This window comes from Dioscorea cayenensis, chromosome 19 (assembly GCF_009730915.1).
Source record: "Dioscorea cayenensis subsp. rotundata cultivar TDr96_F1 chromosome 19, TDr96_F1_v2_PseudoChromosome.rev07_lg8_w22 25.fasta, whole genome shotgun sequence".
NCBI lineage: Eukaryota > Viridiplantae > Streptophyta > Magnoliopsida > Dioscoreales > Dioscoreaceae > Dioscorea > Dioscorea cayenensis.
Genome location: NC_052489.1, coordinates 26,487,865 through 26,503,712, shown reverse-complemented (window position 1 = coordinate 26,503,712; position 15,848 = coordinate 26,487,865). Strand labels below are relative to the sequence as shown.

Here is a 15,848-nt window from a genome sequence, read left to right as displayed (position 1 = left end):
ATTTAGACAAAAATGGGTATAACACAAAAAATGCGACTGACACCAGTGTTTTGTGTTATAAAGACTTGAAAATAGGAAATCATCTCTTACTTAGGTGTGAATTCACTGAATGAACCTGGGCATTCTTTGAGCAAATTCTAAATCTACAATCACATTCGCAATCTCTTTCAGAGGTTTGGACATCTTGGATTCTGTCCATAAAAGTTCGACAACGAACACTGTGGGACCTACTTTCTAGAGCAATTTGCTAGAATATTTGGCTTAAAAGAAACAACTGCATTTTCAATTCCCATTTTCTGTCTTTATTCTCTACTATTGCTAAAATTATTCATATGGTTCTCGCCTATATTTTTGCAGCTAGGGATCCGCAACTTCAACACCGACCCTCAGTCTCAGTTCAAAAACTCAAGCACACTCTTGTCTTCTTGGGTGCACAACCGACTGAGAACAGTACCACTGCAAAACCACTGGTTCGGGAGTGATTCACCCCCCTTTGTTAGCGAATGAAGACCTTTGCTTCTTCTACCGGACTTCGTCTTCTCGGGTGTGGTGTTTCTTTTCTTGTTGTGTTTCTTTTGGCTTCTTAGTTTGTATTGCTGTTAAAAGCACATTATCTCTAGTAATGGCCTTTGGTTTTTTGGTTTGTTTTTTTTTTTCTTTTAGTTTTAGTTGGTGTTTACTTTGTAGTTTATCCACTTTAATAATATATATATATTAAAGTTATAATTTTTATAAAAACACTAATAATTACAAGTGTTTTTAGATGTTTAAAAAATAATAATAATGTTTCTAAAAGTGTTTTTATGAAATGTTTTCTATATATCCCTTGTGATTGACTTGTGAAAATAAGTATTTGTTTTTTTTTTCAAACTATTTTTGTAAGTATTTTCTTATAAAATAAAAGATGGATATCAAACTATCCACCATAAAAATGAAGATAGGGCACAATAACAAAGACACCAACTAATTATAACACTTGGTTAAAAAGATTATTCGAGTTTTGGTTCATATATCCATTACCCACACCAGGTGAGGTATTTTTGAATTTCCAAAATGCCCGCTGCAATGATAGAACTATTGTTTATATATATATTAAATTTCTTTTTACAAGTGGAACATTAATTGAAAAAATACAAAATTTTGTTTCAGTAAAACAATCTTGATAGCTTTTTCAATCCAGAACCATGCTCATAGATACAATTAAGTTGTGACTTCTATCAATATATATATATATATTAACAAATAGATGCTCTCCATTTAAAAAAAAATTATATATGTAGAATTAATACTTTAATAAATTTATACTTTTAACTTATGTGAATTTTAAAATTTGATTAGAAAAATTAGATCTCTAAATATTTTCGAAACAAACACTTTGAAAACTTTCAACAAATTATTTTCCATAAAATTGTTTAGGATAATTTCACAACAAAAACTAGAAACTAGAAATGAATAATTTGATTAATTTAATATTCAGGATTAAAGTGAAAAATTCGTGACTCAAACGAGGGCCCACCGAATTCAGCCTTCTCCCCGAGTCCCTGACCCAGGTCGGCAAAAGAACTCGGCCAGGTACATCACCTCTCGAACTCAGTCCGGGTTGAGCGAGTTGACCCCGAGGTAACTCACCACGAGATCATTAAACTATATATAAAGGGATAAAACCTCGATCCCAAAAGAGTCTTCTTGATTTCTCTAGCCCTACTTCTTCTCTCCCGCCGATCTCCTCGCTCGCCATCCTCCTCCAAAGGCACTACTTCGATCGGTGCTCTCCTGGCGAAGGCGTGCAGAGCTTCTCCTCCGCTGCTGATCTAGCAGCCCTGGGGCTGCTTTTCTTCCCCTCTTCCGCTCCCTCTCCCTCTCCCTCTCCCTCTCCGGCGCTGGTACGCTTTTCCTCTTATATATTTTTGATTCGCTATTGTTCGCTTCGTCCTTTGCTGCACTTGATTCAGAATATCTCCCTTTTCGTCATTTTCTTAATCTATGGAATCATTTAGTTTCAGAAATTAGAAGCGTAAAAAACGAAGTGATTTTGGGAATCTCCTTAACGCTTTACTGTTTACTTGTTGTTTTTTCGATTCATCTGTTTATCTATTCGTGAGTTGCTGTTTGTTCTGTTGAGAGACTGAAATTTGTTGAAATTTGGTGTATTAGGGATTTCATTTGCTGTTTGTACAATGCTGATTTGATGTTTTCTGGCAAAGCTTCGTGCAATGTCGTTATATATTGTGTATGATTGTTATCATACACAATATATAATTGTTGTTGTTTTTGTTAGTATTGTTGTTGTTGCTGTTGTTGTTGTTGTTTTTGTTAATTATTGCCTGCGCCATCTTCTCCCAATCTCAGTCTTGCTCTAGAAATATGTTCAATAACTTTATCATTACCAGCCTCATCTTCTCTGATATCTCCTCTCACTGTCCATGAGGGCATTGGAGTTCTCCCTGGGACACTCTTTAATAGGCCCTGGTTTTTAACTTGTTTACTTATTTTTCTCTCCATCCCTTGAGCAGTCAACCCAATATTTATGTACTCTTTAAATTCTTTGTCTTAAAGCTGTTATCTCAGCCCGGTTAGAACTCTCACTCTACTATCTTCGTAACAAGGTTGATTTTGGCATCAAGTGAAAAAAATAATTGATCTCTATCTTTTGTCATTATTGATTGAGAAAGCACTGACAACCTCTACCTATATTTTTATCTTTCTTGAAAGAAATGGCTACCTGGATATTGTCATTCTTGATTCAGAAATATAATGCTACCTATATTTTATCATCAGCGCTAAAGTCCTTTCTCTTACTTTGTGATATCTGTTAGGAAATGATATACCAAAAAGTGGCCTCTTACCCGTCGGTTTACATGATGGCATTATACTCTCTTTTAATTGATGCCAAATTTTATAAATGAGTTATACTATGCTCACCAACTAGATTTCCAAAATGAGTTGTCATCCTTATGATGACCTTGTGATGCAGCCCTGTACATCTTGAGGAAGAAGCAATAGCCATTATTTTTTGGGAAAGTTACTTTGTACGGGTAGCATTACTCTGTATATAGAAGCTTTAACTTGTACCTATCCAATTTTAAAGGAAGCACTTTGATTTGTGTTAGAATTGGAGACCTAAGAACTAAATTGATGTACTTTCTGTACATTACTACCAAATTGACTTGTTAGAATCATGGTGTAGACTATTTTGAGAGCCCTTGACTATGTTTCTACAACCCTGGCATAAATATGCATAAATTAATTGATCTCCAGCAACCTTTGATGAAAGGAGTGTAGTTAAGTTGTTATCCTGGCCTGTTTGGCTTTCCCAAGGAGAGCACAAACCTCTTTAGTTTTCCGTAAAATGACATAAAGTTTTGAGAATAGAGGACCTGCGTTATCCAGTAACATCAGTTCATTGATTTAGTTATTTGCTGGGAACTAAATTTAGCAAATTAAGTTTTCTTATTTCAAGTTTTGGTTTTTGCAGCTGCAATGGCAGATCACCAGAATGGAAGTGCAAAAGCATCTGCCTCTGGCAATGCTTATAGGATTGATCTTGAGAATTTCAGCAAGCGTCTGAAGGCCTTCTATGGTCATTGGCAGGAGCACAAATCTGATCTTTGGGCTGGTTCAGATGTTATTGCCATTGCAACCCCCCCTCCTTCAGATGATCTTCGCTATCTGAAGTCCTCAGCTTTGAATATCTGGTTACTGGGGTATGAGTTCCCAGAGACTATTATGGTTTTCATGAACAGGCAGATCCATTTCTTGTGTAGTCAGAAGAAGGCAAATCTGCTCGAAACCCTCAAAAAGTCATCAAAAGAGGCTGTTGGTGCTGATGCTGTGATACATGTGAAGGCAAAGAATGATGATGGGGCAGGCTTAATGGAGGAGATACTACATGCTATTCGTACTCAATCAAAACCTGATAGTGCTGTCATTGGATATATTGCAAAGGAGGCACCTGAAGGGAAGCTGTTGGAAATTTGGTCAGAGAAGTTGAATGGATCTGGTTCCCAACTCCGTGATGTGACCAATGGCTTCTCAGAACTTTTTGCTGTCAAAGATGAGAGTGAGCTCACATGTGTGAAGAAGGCAGCGTACTTGACTTCATCTGTGATGAAAAATTTTGTTGTTCCAAAACTTGAGAAGATCATTGACGAGGAGAATAAAGTTTCACATTCTTCTCTGATGGATGACACAGAAAAAGTCATACTTGACCCTTTGAAGGTGAAGGTCAAGCTCAAGGCGGAGAATGTCGATATATGCTATCCACCAATCTTTCAGAGTGGGGGAGAGTTTGATCTGAGACCCAGTGCTTCAAGCACTGATGATAATCTTTATTATGACTCCACAAGTGTGATCTTGTGTGCAATTGGCTCCCGTTACAACAGCTACTGCTCAAATGTGGCTCGAACTTTTCTAATTGATGCTAATGCAAAGCAGAGTAAGGCATATGAGGTTTTGCTCAAGGCTCATGATGCTGCCATAGCTGCTATGAAGCCTGGTAACAAAGTTAGCTCTGCTTACCAAGCTGCTACTGCAGTGATTGAGAAGGAAGCGGCAGAACTACTACCTCATCTGACCAAAACTGCTGGAACAGGGATTGGCCTTGAATTCCGTGAATCTGGGTTAAGTTTGAACTTAAAAAATGATAGGGTAATCAAGGCAGGAATGATCTTCAATATCTCGCTTGGATTTCAAAATCTCCAAGCTGGGACTAAGAACCCGAAGACGGATAAGTTCTCGCTGTTGCTAGCTGACACAGTTGTTGTTGGTGGGAAATCTCCTGAAGTGTTGACCCAAGGGTGCTCCAAGGCAATTAAGGATGTTGCGTATTCATTTAATGAGGATGTAGAGGAAGATGAACGACCAAAATTGAAACCTGAATTGAATGGTGAGCCATTATTGTCCAAAGCAACTCTAAGGTCTGATCTCCAGGAGATGTCAAAGGAAGAACTCCGGAGACAACACCAGGCAGAGCTTGCCCGACAGAAAAATGAGGAAACTGCTAGAAGGCTGGCTGGTGGTGGACCTGCTGCTGGGGATGGGCGGGGGCCTGTGAAGGCATCCAGCGACCTAATTGCCTACAAGAATGTCAATGACATTCCCTATTCAAAGGAGCTTGTAATACAGGTAGATCAGAAGAATGAGGCTATTCTCTTACCAATATATGGGAGCATGGTGCCCTTCCATGTTGCTACTGTCAAGAGTGTCACTAGCCATCAGGACAACCGTACGTGCACAATCCGCATAATATTTAATGTGCCTGGTACTCCATTCACTCCCCATGATGCAAACTCTCTGAAATATCAAGGTGCTATTTATTTGAAAGAGATCACTTTCCGTTCTAAAGATCCTAGACACAGTAGTGAAGTTGTGCAGCAGATCAAGACCCTCCGGCGGCAAGTTACTTCCCGGGAGTCAGAGAGAGCTGAGAGAGCTACACTGGTTACACAGGAGAAATTGCAGCTTGCTACCAACAGAATGAAATCAATGAGATTGCCTGACTTGTGGATAAGGCCTGCTTTTGGTGGCCGTGGAAGAAAGTTGACAGGTACTTTGGAAGCGCATGTTAATGGGTTCCGATATTCTACATCAAGGCCTGATGAGCGAGTAGAGATCATGTATGGTAACATCAAGCACGCATTTTTCCAGCCTGCAGAAAGAGAAATGATTACCCTTCTTCACTTCCATTTGCACAATCACATTATGGTGGGGAACAAGAAGACAAAGGATGTCCAGTTTTATGTTGAGGTGATGGATGTTGTGCAGACACTAGGTGGTGGAAGGAGATCAGCCCTGGATCCTGATGAGATTGAGGAAGAGCAGAGGGAAAGGGACCGAAAGAACAGGATAAATGCTGATTTCCAGAACTTTGTCAGTAAGGTGCATGATCACTGGAGTCAGCCACAATTCAAAGGACTTGATCTCGAGTTTGATCAGCCTCTGAGGGAGCTTGGGTTCCATGGAGTTCCTCACAAGTCTTCAGCTTTCATCGTTCCAACTTCAACCTGTTTGGTTGAGCTGATTGAGACCCCATTTCTGGTGATAACATTGGCTGAGATTGAGATTGTTAACCTTGAGAGGGTGGGCCTGGGGCAGAAGAACTTTGACATGGCGATTGTGTTCAAGGATTTCAAAAGAGATGTTCTCCGCATAGATTCCATCCCATCATCATCCCTTGATGGAATCAAGGAGTGGCTTGACACAACTGATCTGAAATATTACGAGAGCAGGTTGAACCTGAACTGGCGCCCAATCCTGAAAACTATTACTGATGATCCTGAGAAGTTCATAGAGGATGGTGGGTGGGAGTTTTTGAACTTGGAAGCCAGTGATTCTGATTCTGAAAACTCCGTGGAGTCAGACCAAGGTTACGAGCCTTCAGATGCTGAGCCAGAATCTGAGTCTGAAGATGAAGACAATGACAGTGAGTCATTGGTGGAATCAGATGAAGATGAGGAAGATGATTCACAGGACTCAGAAGAGGAGAAAGGGAAAACATGGGAGGAGCTGGAGAGAGAGGCCACTAATGCTGACAGGGAGAAGGGTGATGAATCGGACAGTGAAGAGGAGAGGAGGAAGAGAAAGGCAAAACCCTTTGGAAAGTCCCGTGCTCCAGAACCAAGAGGTGCCTCTTTCAGTAAGAGGCCAAAGTTGCGGTGATTCAGTTTGGTCTTGGTATTTCAGATGTTAGCATCAAGGTGGTTAGCTGGTCAAAATTAGAAACAGTTGTCTGGCTTCATGCAATGACGTGAATGTATTGTCTAGGGGTGTTGTAGTTCTTTTGTCCATGTATATCAGACCGTAATGATTGCGGTGTATTATGCTCCACGTCTTTGTTTCCTGTTAACTTCTGATGGCTTTTGTTATTCAATTATCATTTGAAGCATGTTTTATGTGCAATTTTGGCTCGTTTTGTTAAGTTTTCTTTGTTTGATGAGCTATGGAAAATTTTTCTGACATGTCTTTGAATTGTCTTTAGAAACACTTCTAATTGCTTTTATTAAATGCAGTTTATGTCTCACTGTGTTTTTGAGCCACAAAGCACTGTGAAGGCTAGCGATATGTTTCTTCTAGGTCAAATGGGTGAGGAGCGGCAATGATGAACAAGTTTAGAAACGTGGGAAGAAAACACAGAATGGTATTATTTTGTTAGTACTTTCTAATATTCTTGAATGTCTATGGCTGCTGAAATCACCAGAATTTCCTCTGATGTTTATTTGTGTGCTTTCCATGCATTTTTTTTTTTCTCGACATTGTGTGGTTGAGAAGTCTCAAATTTTGGAATGATGCTTTTTAATGTGCATTGCTTTTACTGTAATTATTTTTCTCTCAAGGTCTGGCTTGTTTATGATCAATCTTCAAATTGCACCAACGTAACAGAATATTTCTGTTCTGCAATGCTTAGATTCTTTTCCGTCTCTTGATCCACTTGGTGAACCTTTTTTCAGGTATAAAGTTTTAATTTAATAAGATAATGCCTTCTATTAATTCTCAGAATTAGATTCAGAAACTTGATGTTTGAAATTATTAAAATGCATCATTGATAAAAATATCTTTAAAATTAAAATAAAAAATAAACAATACGGCGCAAAAACAAAGTGGCTTAATTAACCACATCGGATCCATACCCGAACCCGTTACGCTATCGGATTTACCAATCATATTTAGATCCATACCCGATGGGTTAGCCAAGCGCTCCAAGATTCGAAGACTCAACGCCGAGGGATCGAAGTGAAGATGTCTCACAACCCTTCTCAACTCCTCCCTTCTGGTTCGTTCTCTCTCTCTCTCTATCTCTCACGCGATCTCTCAGTGTTTTCGTCTTCCAAAGCTTTGAATTGTGATCAAAGTGTTGAAGATCTTGTTGGTAATGATGTTGTTGTTGTTGTTGTTGTTGTTGTTGTTTGTGTTTTCTCAGAGCTCATAGATCGATGCATCGGATCGAAGATATGGGTGATAATGAAGGGCGACAAGGAGCTCGTTGGAACCCTAAGAGGCTTCGACGTATACGTTAACATGGTCCTTGAAGATGTCACAGAATAGTAAAACCCTAAACCCTAGACTACAAATCTGAACACATTACTTTCTTGATCCACAATTTTGATTCTAATGATGTTTCATTGTTGTATGTATGATCATCTTAAAAAGGACGATAGTATGCTTGTGAATCTTAGCTAGGGTTTTTTGTTCGGTTTTTGTTCTGTCATTTAAATCTCCTCCTATGTTTCTCTATTTTTGAAGTTTTGATTTTGAAATCAATTTTATTTTGGTTGTTTAATTTGAATTTAGTTTGGTAGAAGTAAAATTAGTACAATAAATGGTGGTTTGGCTCATCTTCCAAACCAAAATTATCCTATGGATAGATAAAGAAGAAGCATAACTATTAGGATTTTGCATATTACTGAAATAAGCCCTATAGGAGCGGGTGAATGCACTAAACTTCAATCTTATAACTCAGCTGGGACTTCCTACCTTTTGTTTATGCTATTAGCCTATTACAGAATCGGAAAACAAATGATTAAAAAAGGGACGAAAGCTTTGGACTTATATGAAAAATATTATAAAGAGTGAAATGTAGCTGGTTTTTGTTGATTATGTGAAGTGACTCATGCATCTCAAGAAAAAGAGATGAAGGGGTAGCTAGAAACTTATTGTTTGTCGGTATAAGCTGGATCATCTGATTAAATTTAAGCCTGTTTGACAAGTTTTATTTATTTATTTGTTTATTTATCGGGAAAGTGAGCTGTGTATTTTAGTAATATATAAGAAGGCATGCTCTTGTGAGCTTGTCTATGGTACTTCCTGGCAGGAATTCCTAAGACCTTATTGCATAAGTAGACAGCTAAATTTGTGCTGTTTCTCTTTCTTTTTTCTGGCACCTACATTACTTCCAAAGATTTTACTCCACATGTCCAATATCTCGCAACAAGTATTTATTGCTGGCCTAAAAGGGCATTGTATATACTTATAAATTTTGCACATCATTTACCAGAGATATGAGGTTTGACTGCTTCATATTTGCACATGTTTGAATTATTTATATAACACTCTCAGATTGCAGTTTGTGTGTCCATGTTCCACAATCTTTACCCAAACCTAAACCCCAAAAGTGCCATCATATATACATATAATTATTCACACTATATACCATGGATATGAGATTTGACAGAGTAAGTTGCATTTGAAGCTCCCTTTTTTTTATGTCAAAGTATTTGGTATTTGAGGAGTGAACTTTCTAGTTGTTTCTTGAAATTTCGTTGAAATGTCTGTTGAATTCTTACTAACGTTGCAATCTTAATCATGCTTCTCTTTGATAGAAACAGTAACCACATCTTCTTTTGAGACACATTATGAGACAATCTATTGGTTTGGAAATGTTTACTAGTATGGCTTTCGCATATGCTTGGACTGATTTTTTATAAGCTAGTTTTATTTATGAATTTACATTGCAGTGAAATCACAGCTGAAGGGAGACGGATAACAAAGCTTGACCAGATACTGCTCAATGGAAACAACATCGCAATTGTAAGCAATCACATCTGTAAAATGAGCTGGGATACTATTTTATGTTTTGATCTATATGCATGAGTTTATTTACTGGAATCACACCATTGCATTTCCCGTCAAGATTTTTTTAATCATTACCAGTAGTTCTGGAGATTGGTTGATCAAGATGATATAGAGTTAATGGTTTGCATTTTCTAAATGTCTAGAACTAAGCGGATGCATATTATTAGAACTTCGTAGTCAATTATTGTGAATTTAGACCCGTTTTCCATTTTAAGTTTTTAACGATGCATCTGTGCCGTACAGCTGGTTCCCGGCGGTTCTCCCGATCCAGAATGACAGGACTGCTCTCAAGCAACTATTGATGCGTTATAAGATTTGATTTGCGTCTGAGTACTTAACAGTGTCCAAATGCTATGATTTACTTAATCCAGAACATACAAGGAGTTTATTTATTGCCATAAACTAGAAACAAGGAACTTCACTGGTGTATTTAAATTTAATCCTGTGAATTGTGCTTGATTATCCTGCAATTTATCTCTCTTACAAATTTCGTAGAAAAAGATTTCAAGGTTTATCTATTACTTTTATAATTTTGGTGATAAATTTAGAAAAAATCATACTGTCTTTCCTTGCATTTCATTGAGCCTTTGGAAACACAGGCACTGATATATATTTTGACAGTTCTTTCTTTTTACATTAGTTGCTGATGTAATAATACATGTGGCACTACACATGGCTCAAAAAGAAAATTTACAAATCAAAGTAAATGCTCCTCTTTTTTTGTCCAATATTATCTTTGTGCAGGGAGATTTAAAAGATAATTTTCCCTATATATATACATCTATTTTCCTTCCGTAATTTCACTTTTCTTACGTTTACCTTACCTTCAATCCAAAAAACCGCAAATAGACCAGTTAAAAAATCAAAATACTATAGAATAATTTAGGTAACAAATTTTTACAGCATGGTAATTTCAATCAAACAATTGAGTTACTTGGAAGTAGAAGATGACCCTTCTTGGTCAACCTGGGCCTGGGTTTAATGGGCTTCAAGTGGCGCTTCTGAAAGCCCACCATGGCCCTCAGGACGCGAAGCAGCGTCTCTTCGACCTCGACGCCGACCTTCTCCTCCGGCTCCAAAATCCTCAGAGCCCGCGCCACCGCCTCGATCGTGCTCACACACCCCTTGAACGGCTCCTTCTTCAGCACCAGCTCCGACTCGAAGGTGCTCTCCCCATCCACGCCCTCGTCCACCTCCAGTGACACCTGAATCGCGCCGATCGACGACAAGAATGGGCCGCTGGCAGTGGCCATCTCCTTGGCCTGAGCCCAGGTGCCGTCGAGGACAATGAGATTGAGGTTTGGGCGGGCGGACGGTGGGTTTTGCGATGCCCAGAGGGAGAGGGGAATGGAGTTGGGGCAGGGGAATAGCAGGAGAGGGGTGGATGAGGGGGAGGTGAGGAGGGACGAGGAGGATGGGTGGAGGCGACGGCCGGAGAGGGAATGGAGGTGGAGAAGGGATCGGGTGAGGGCGGGAAGGGTGGCAAGGCGGTTGCGGCGGAGCTCGTGGGGGTGGTGGAGGACGAGGATGTGGGTGGAGGTGGGGATCGGTGAAGGCGGGAGATAGGAGCAGATGCATACACTGCAGGGGCGGCCGCACCCATCGAAGCAAATCTCACGGCCTTGCTTCTTCTCCTCCTCGTCGTCCTCCTCCTCCGGCGGCTCATTGGCATTCGGATCTTCATCTCTATCACTGGTGTCCATCGTTCTCTGCAATATTGGTCATTTAGTGAGTTCTTTATGGCTTAAATAAGGTTTTTTTTTTTTTTAAAAAAAAAGGGAAATATTTCAAAGGGGGAAAATAAACTTTTCTAAAAAAAAATTTAATGTGGTTATCTGCAATTTCATGCATAGTCTTCTTTCTAATTATTTTGGCTGCATATGAGTTCTTGATTATGAAATTATTCCTAGTTAGACTACCTTCCATGCTTTCAAAGGATGCGTCTTCAACTATTTATCTACGTTAGATCTATATTTTCTCTCATTTAATGAGTGCACAATGTTCCCTTTCCTCAAAATCTTGTATAATATATAATTGGCCTCTATATTTTCACTCATCTTAACGAGTGCATTATACTCAATTTGTGTTCTCCATATCACACTTGTTATTATTTGTATAAATTTTTATATCTGTTTTGTTTTGCATGTAACCTAAAGTTTGTTTATGGCAATCAGGATCAATTCTCTAATTTGTATGATGTGAATGTGAATCTAGTATCTTGTGCAACATGCTTTAGAGTTTTTTAAGCACACTGCAATATTTCAACTCACTTTCAAGTGGTATCCATGTAGGATCTGCAATTAGTCAGTTTACAGTCTCTGTTCGAGTATGAGGGTATCTATTGTGTTCTTTTTTTTACTTGTCTGTTGCTTGTGATTTGTGAAAGTTGAAACAGCTATCATCCATTATCATTATGCACATTGCATGTTTGTGGGATTTGATATTGTTTCTAACTTGCGAAGATTATATTCTATGGAGTAGCTCTTGGAAACTAACAAACTTCTCATGATATTTAAATCTGAGAATTTCCTTATTCCAGGTTGCATCAATTAATAGCTCTACAGGATTTAAATTAGTCTGTTCCTTTTGAAGTTATTATATATATATAATGTATAAAACATGAGCGAAGTAATATCAACGATTACAAGGGCAATCCTGCATACTAAATGGAGGTCTCCTTATCACTTGACAAGATATGCATGAAGAAATTATTCATAATATAGCACATGCTTGTGTAGTAAGGCAAAATTCTTGCATATGGCAATCCAAGGCTAGACCAAAATTAGTTCATATGTTTATTGGAGTGTCATTGGATTGTAGGTTAGATTCTTGTGTTATGTGGGAGGTACTCTGCTTGATAAGACATTTGGAGCCTTCATCTTGCAAACAGTTATGAAGTTGTAATCAGGCACAACTTGTATTGTTGGAAATGACTTTGCCAGTTTGCCTTTCATTGTTTGTGATATTGTTCTTGTCGATTCTTGCTTAATGTAAATTTCAAATTAGCAAAAGCCTCAATTGAAGACAATCTATGATCGGGAATATTGGCACTATGTGCGGGTGATAACTGTCTTCGGCTTTTTTTTTCGCAAGTATTTTTACATATAGTTACACAATGAGATCATATAGTTTTTCTTGGTGAATTGATGAGGAAAAGAAAATTTAGAAGAAATCTGCAACCTAAGAACCATCTAGGATTTCCAGTTCCCTCACCTATCACCAGGTGTCAGTTCATGCACATCTGATCAACTTTCTGTTTCTCATTATCTCATTGCATTTGATTATCTGATGTATGCTTTGATGTTTTGCAATAGTCAGCTTTGCTCCCTGGCTTTAACTCTTATCGGAGAAATTTTGCTTTAGGGAATGTCATTTTGTGTTCATTGATTACTATGTTTCGTCTTTGGCATATCAGTCTCAGTTATGTCGTCAGGTCTTTTTTTTTCTCCTTTTTTTTTTGTATAATGCTTTTTCTCCATAGAAAGAATTCAAAGAAATATTTTGGCTCTCAGTTGTGTATTGCCTTTCTTATAGTCATTACAGTTAATTGTGTTTCTATGAAATTGGAGAAAAGCTATCTATATATCTATTATCTTTGCAGGTTCCTTGTGGATTTATACCAGGTGGACTGCATTGAAAATTTCTACATTTACAACAATCATGCCCATTTGGTTCAATGAATGATATCAGGCTTTTCAGTGGCTGCAGATGAGTTCGTAAGTGAGATATGGTTGATGGTGCTTACTATGTGTGTTCAAGTCAGAGGCTTGCTGAGGTGAGCTTCACAATCTTCATTCCCTTCATGGCTTCAGACAATTGGTCCACCTGGATGGTCAGTCCACTCCAAGTGTGCCTTTCACATTGGTGATACTGTTTTATTTCTCTTTCATGATACAATATTGATGCTGGACACAATCTCTCCTACCTTGTGATTTTTAAGAGAATGGAATTTGATGATCATGTTGGCAAGCTCTAAATCATAGTATTTTATGTGTCCATTTGTCATGTGAATCACAAAACATCCTGCAGAATGCTCATCAACTTAATGGATGATCACATGCTGTGGTAATTGTCATTATCTAATTTCTATGACAACAAATTTCTTAAAACAAAAAACTTAACATGCTGTTGTTATTCTTGTGGCTGCTTTTTCTTCGTCTTTATATATTTTATGTGCAGCCAAGACTTCAATGTTTGGATGTTATTGTGCAGATCAAGCCTTAATGGCATGTAACATGTAAGAATGGCCTCAAGAATTCAGGACACAGGATGGAGAAGAAAGGCCAGTGTCCCAAGGAGTGTTGGTGGAGCATGCTAGATCTAGATAAGAACATTAATATGAGAAAAGGAACACCTAGGTTGTGAATGGCATAGATTTCACATTTACTTTGTATTGCCGTTTGGGGGAATCTCTCCCAGTGAATGTTTTATGATTTTAATTTGTTATTATACCTTGGGTTTCTTTTCTGATCTTTGTTATGAATCTTATGATTCATGGTGTGTTTTCTTCAGTGCATAATTTGATCTCTTAAGCCTGGAATCATATTGCTAGGAAAAAATTACATTTGATGTGCTTGTTTGAAATTTAAGCTTGAGTACAATGAACTTAAGAAAGTATTGTGGGAGTACATGTAAAAAAGATGGCCATCTGTTTCTAATAATAATTATTATTATTATTATTGTACTTGTTTTGAGTGAAAATCACTTGTTCATACAAGGTGCTATGCACCACGCTCAACACCATTATGGCTTGACAAATCTAGCAAGGTGGTCCTGTAATCTATCATTATTATTATTATTAATAATAATAATAAATCCAAGCTTAAATGATATCAAGAAAAAAAATAAAACTAAATAAAAGGTAAAAATTTTTATGGCATTCTTTACCTCATTAAAACTGATTGAATACTGCATTCTTAAAAAAGGTAATGAATGTTTGTCCCACGACCACGAGATGAATAAAATGGCAATTCCTTTCACTGGTCCTATTATCTAACTTTATAAGCGTTCAACTGGAAACTAGAGTTAAACATGTAAAGCTGACTCTGAGATCTGATATTGGACGGTTGTGATCACACTAACAGAATTTTTTTTCTTTTTCTTTTTAACAGAAAGAATTAAGAATATATAATAAGTGAATTAAATCAAAAAAGGGGAAATGAAAAGGGTACCACATTAATTGAAGTGGCCACGTGTATGGTTTTGAATGCGGACACGCTTTAGCACGTGATTTGGTGCGGGCGTACACCTACCTTATCAAGGAAGGACATGAATGGAAATAAATTAATTCCGTACAAACTCTTTGTTTCTCTCTCGGTTACTTTCGGGATCCGGATACTGATTTTTTTTTTTTTAATTACCGTGTGTCGGTGTGTGTGTATATATTTTTTTACTGTTTTTGGAAAGAGGGTTTGTATATAATATATCTTTAAATGTTTACTCCTTGTTCCTAATCCCGAGGATTTTTTTCATTAGAAATTTACATTTAAAATCACAACTTAAAATCAACTAATACATAGTCAATTCTAATATGTTATGTTATATATATTTGAGAAATCAATAACCTTTTCAACAGATTTTTTTTTTATAATAAATAAGATATTTTATTTACAAAATTTATCAATAGATAGGATTTGAACACCTCGGACACTTGTAAAACTTCTATGTTTTACCATTAGATTACACTAATATTAACTTACAAATAAATTTACAAAATTTCAATAAAAGAATAGATATATTAATTTTACAAAAAAACTAAAAAATTTAAAATTTTGAAAAAAAAAAAAATCACCTTTGTTTCCTAGTTATTTTGTTATATATATATATATATATATATTCATTGAAGATTAAGTAAATTATATAAATATATGACAGTTCCATGTACTTTTTGCTGAAGTATTTTAGCCTGAACATATGCCTTATAATGCAAAATTAAATCAAATTATTATATAGTTTTTTACAAGTCGATATCTTTAAAATATATATATATATATATATATATATATATAATTAACTGTAAAAAAACAAGATAGATGGTGATTCCATATCAGTTGATTATTAATTATTGATATATATTGCTTTTAACTTTTGCATGTGATTTTATGCAAAGATTATAAGCATTAAAAGGATGAAGAGGAATAATATGATCAATAGTTTGCCATTTTTCAATAAAAAAATAAAGTACAAGCAATCCAAACATTGTTGGGTGATATCCATTATGAACCGTTGAAAAAATGCAAGGACTTGGAACTTATTTTCAGTTGTACAAAATAAGAGTTGTA

At 37.0% G+C, this 15,848-nt stretch overlaps 3 protein-coding genes and 1 long non-coding RNA gene across 4 annotated transcripts; 3 read left to right on the top strand and 1 right to left on the bottom strand.

Annotated features, from left to right (window-relative positions):
- The first annotated feature begins 1,691 nt into the window (after window positions 1-1,691).
- On the top strand, window positions 1,692-6,956 carry LOC120250625 (FACT complex subunit SPT16-like). The gene is made up of 2 exons (XM_039259449.1): window positions 1,692-1,883; window positions 3,476-6,956. The coding sequence occupies exon 2, from the start codon at window positions 3,481-3,483 to the stop codon at window positions 6,655-6,657; it is 3,177 nt and encodes a 1,058-aa protein (XP_039115383.1). The 5' UTR covers window positions 1,692-1,883; window positions 3,476-3,480; the 3' UTR covers window positions 6,658-6,956.
- Window positions 6,957-7,656: 700 nt separating this feature from the next.
- Window positions 7,657-10,037, top strand: LOC120250626 (sm-like protein LSM5). Its single transcript, XM_039259450.1, has 4 exons — window positions 7,657-7,768; window positions 7,916-8,039; window positions 9,450-9,522; window positions 9,811-10,037. The coding sequence occupies exons 1-4, from the start codon at window positions 7,735-7,737 to the stop codon at window positions 9,841-9,843; spliced, it is 264 nt and encodes an 87-aa protein (XP_039115384.1). The 5' UTR covers window positions 7,657-7,734; the 3' UTR covers window positions 9,844-10,037.
- Window positions 10,038-10,234: 197 nt separating this feature from the next.
- LOC120250360 (tRNA-uridine aminocarboxypropyltransferase 2) lies at window positions 10,235-11,294 on the bottom strand. The gene has a single exon (XM_039259166.1). It carries the CDS (start codon window positions 11,268-11,270, stop codon window positions 10,485-10,487), a length of 786 nt encoding a protein of 261 aa, XP_039115100.1. The 5' UTR covers window positions 11,271-11,294; the 3' UTR covers window positions 10,235-10,484.
- A 38-nt stretch (window positions 11,295-11,332) lies between these two features.
- On the top strand, window positions 11,333-14,037 carry LOC120250361. The gene is made up of 2 exons (XR_005532998.1): window positions 11,333-13,342; window positions 13,780-14,037. It is a non-coding gene; the product is annotated as an uncharacterized LOC120250361 (long non-coding RNA).
- The last annotated feature ends 1,811 nt before the right edge of the window (window positions 14,038-15,848 follow it).

Coding starts and splice junctions, on each gene's coding strand:
- LOC120250625 (XM_039259449.1), top strand. CDS start 3,481: ATGGCAGATCACCAGAATGGAAGTGCAAAAGCATCTGCCTCTGGCAAT.
- LOC120250626 (XM_039259450.1), top strand. CDS start 7,735: ATGTCTCACAACCCTTCTCAACTCCTCCCTTCTG. Junction 7,769..7,915: donor TTCTCAACTCCTCCCTTCTG/GTTCGTTCTCTC, acceptor GTGTTTTCTCAG/AGCTCATAGATCGATGCATC. Junction 8,040..9,449: donor CTTGAAGATGTCACAGAATA/GTAAAACCCTAA, acceptor TTTACATTGCAG/TGAAATCACAGCTGAAGGGA.
- LOC120250360 (XM_039259166.1), bottom strand. CDS start 11,270: ATGGACACCAGTGATAGAGATGAAGATCCGAATGCCAATGAGCCGCCG.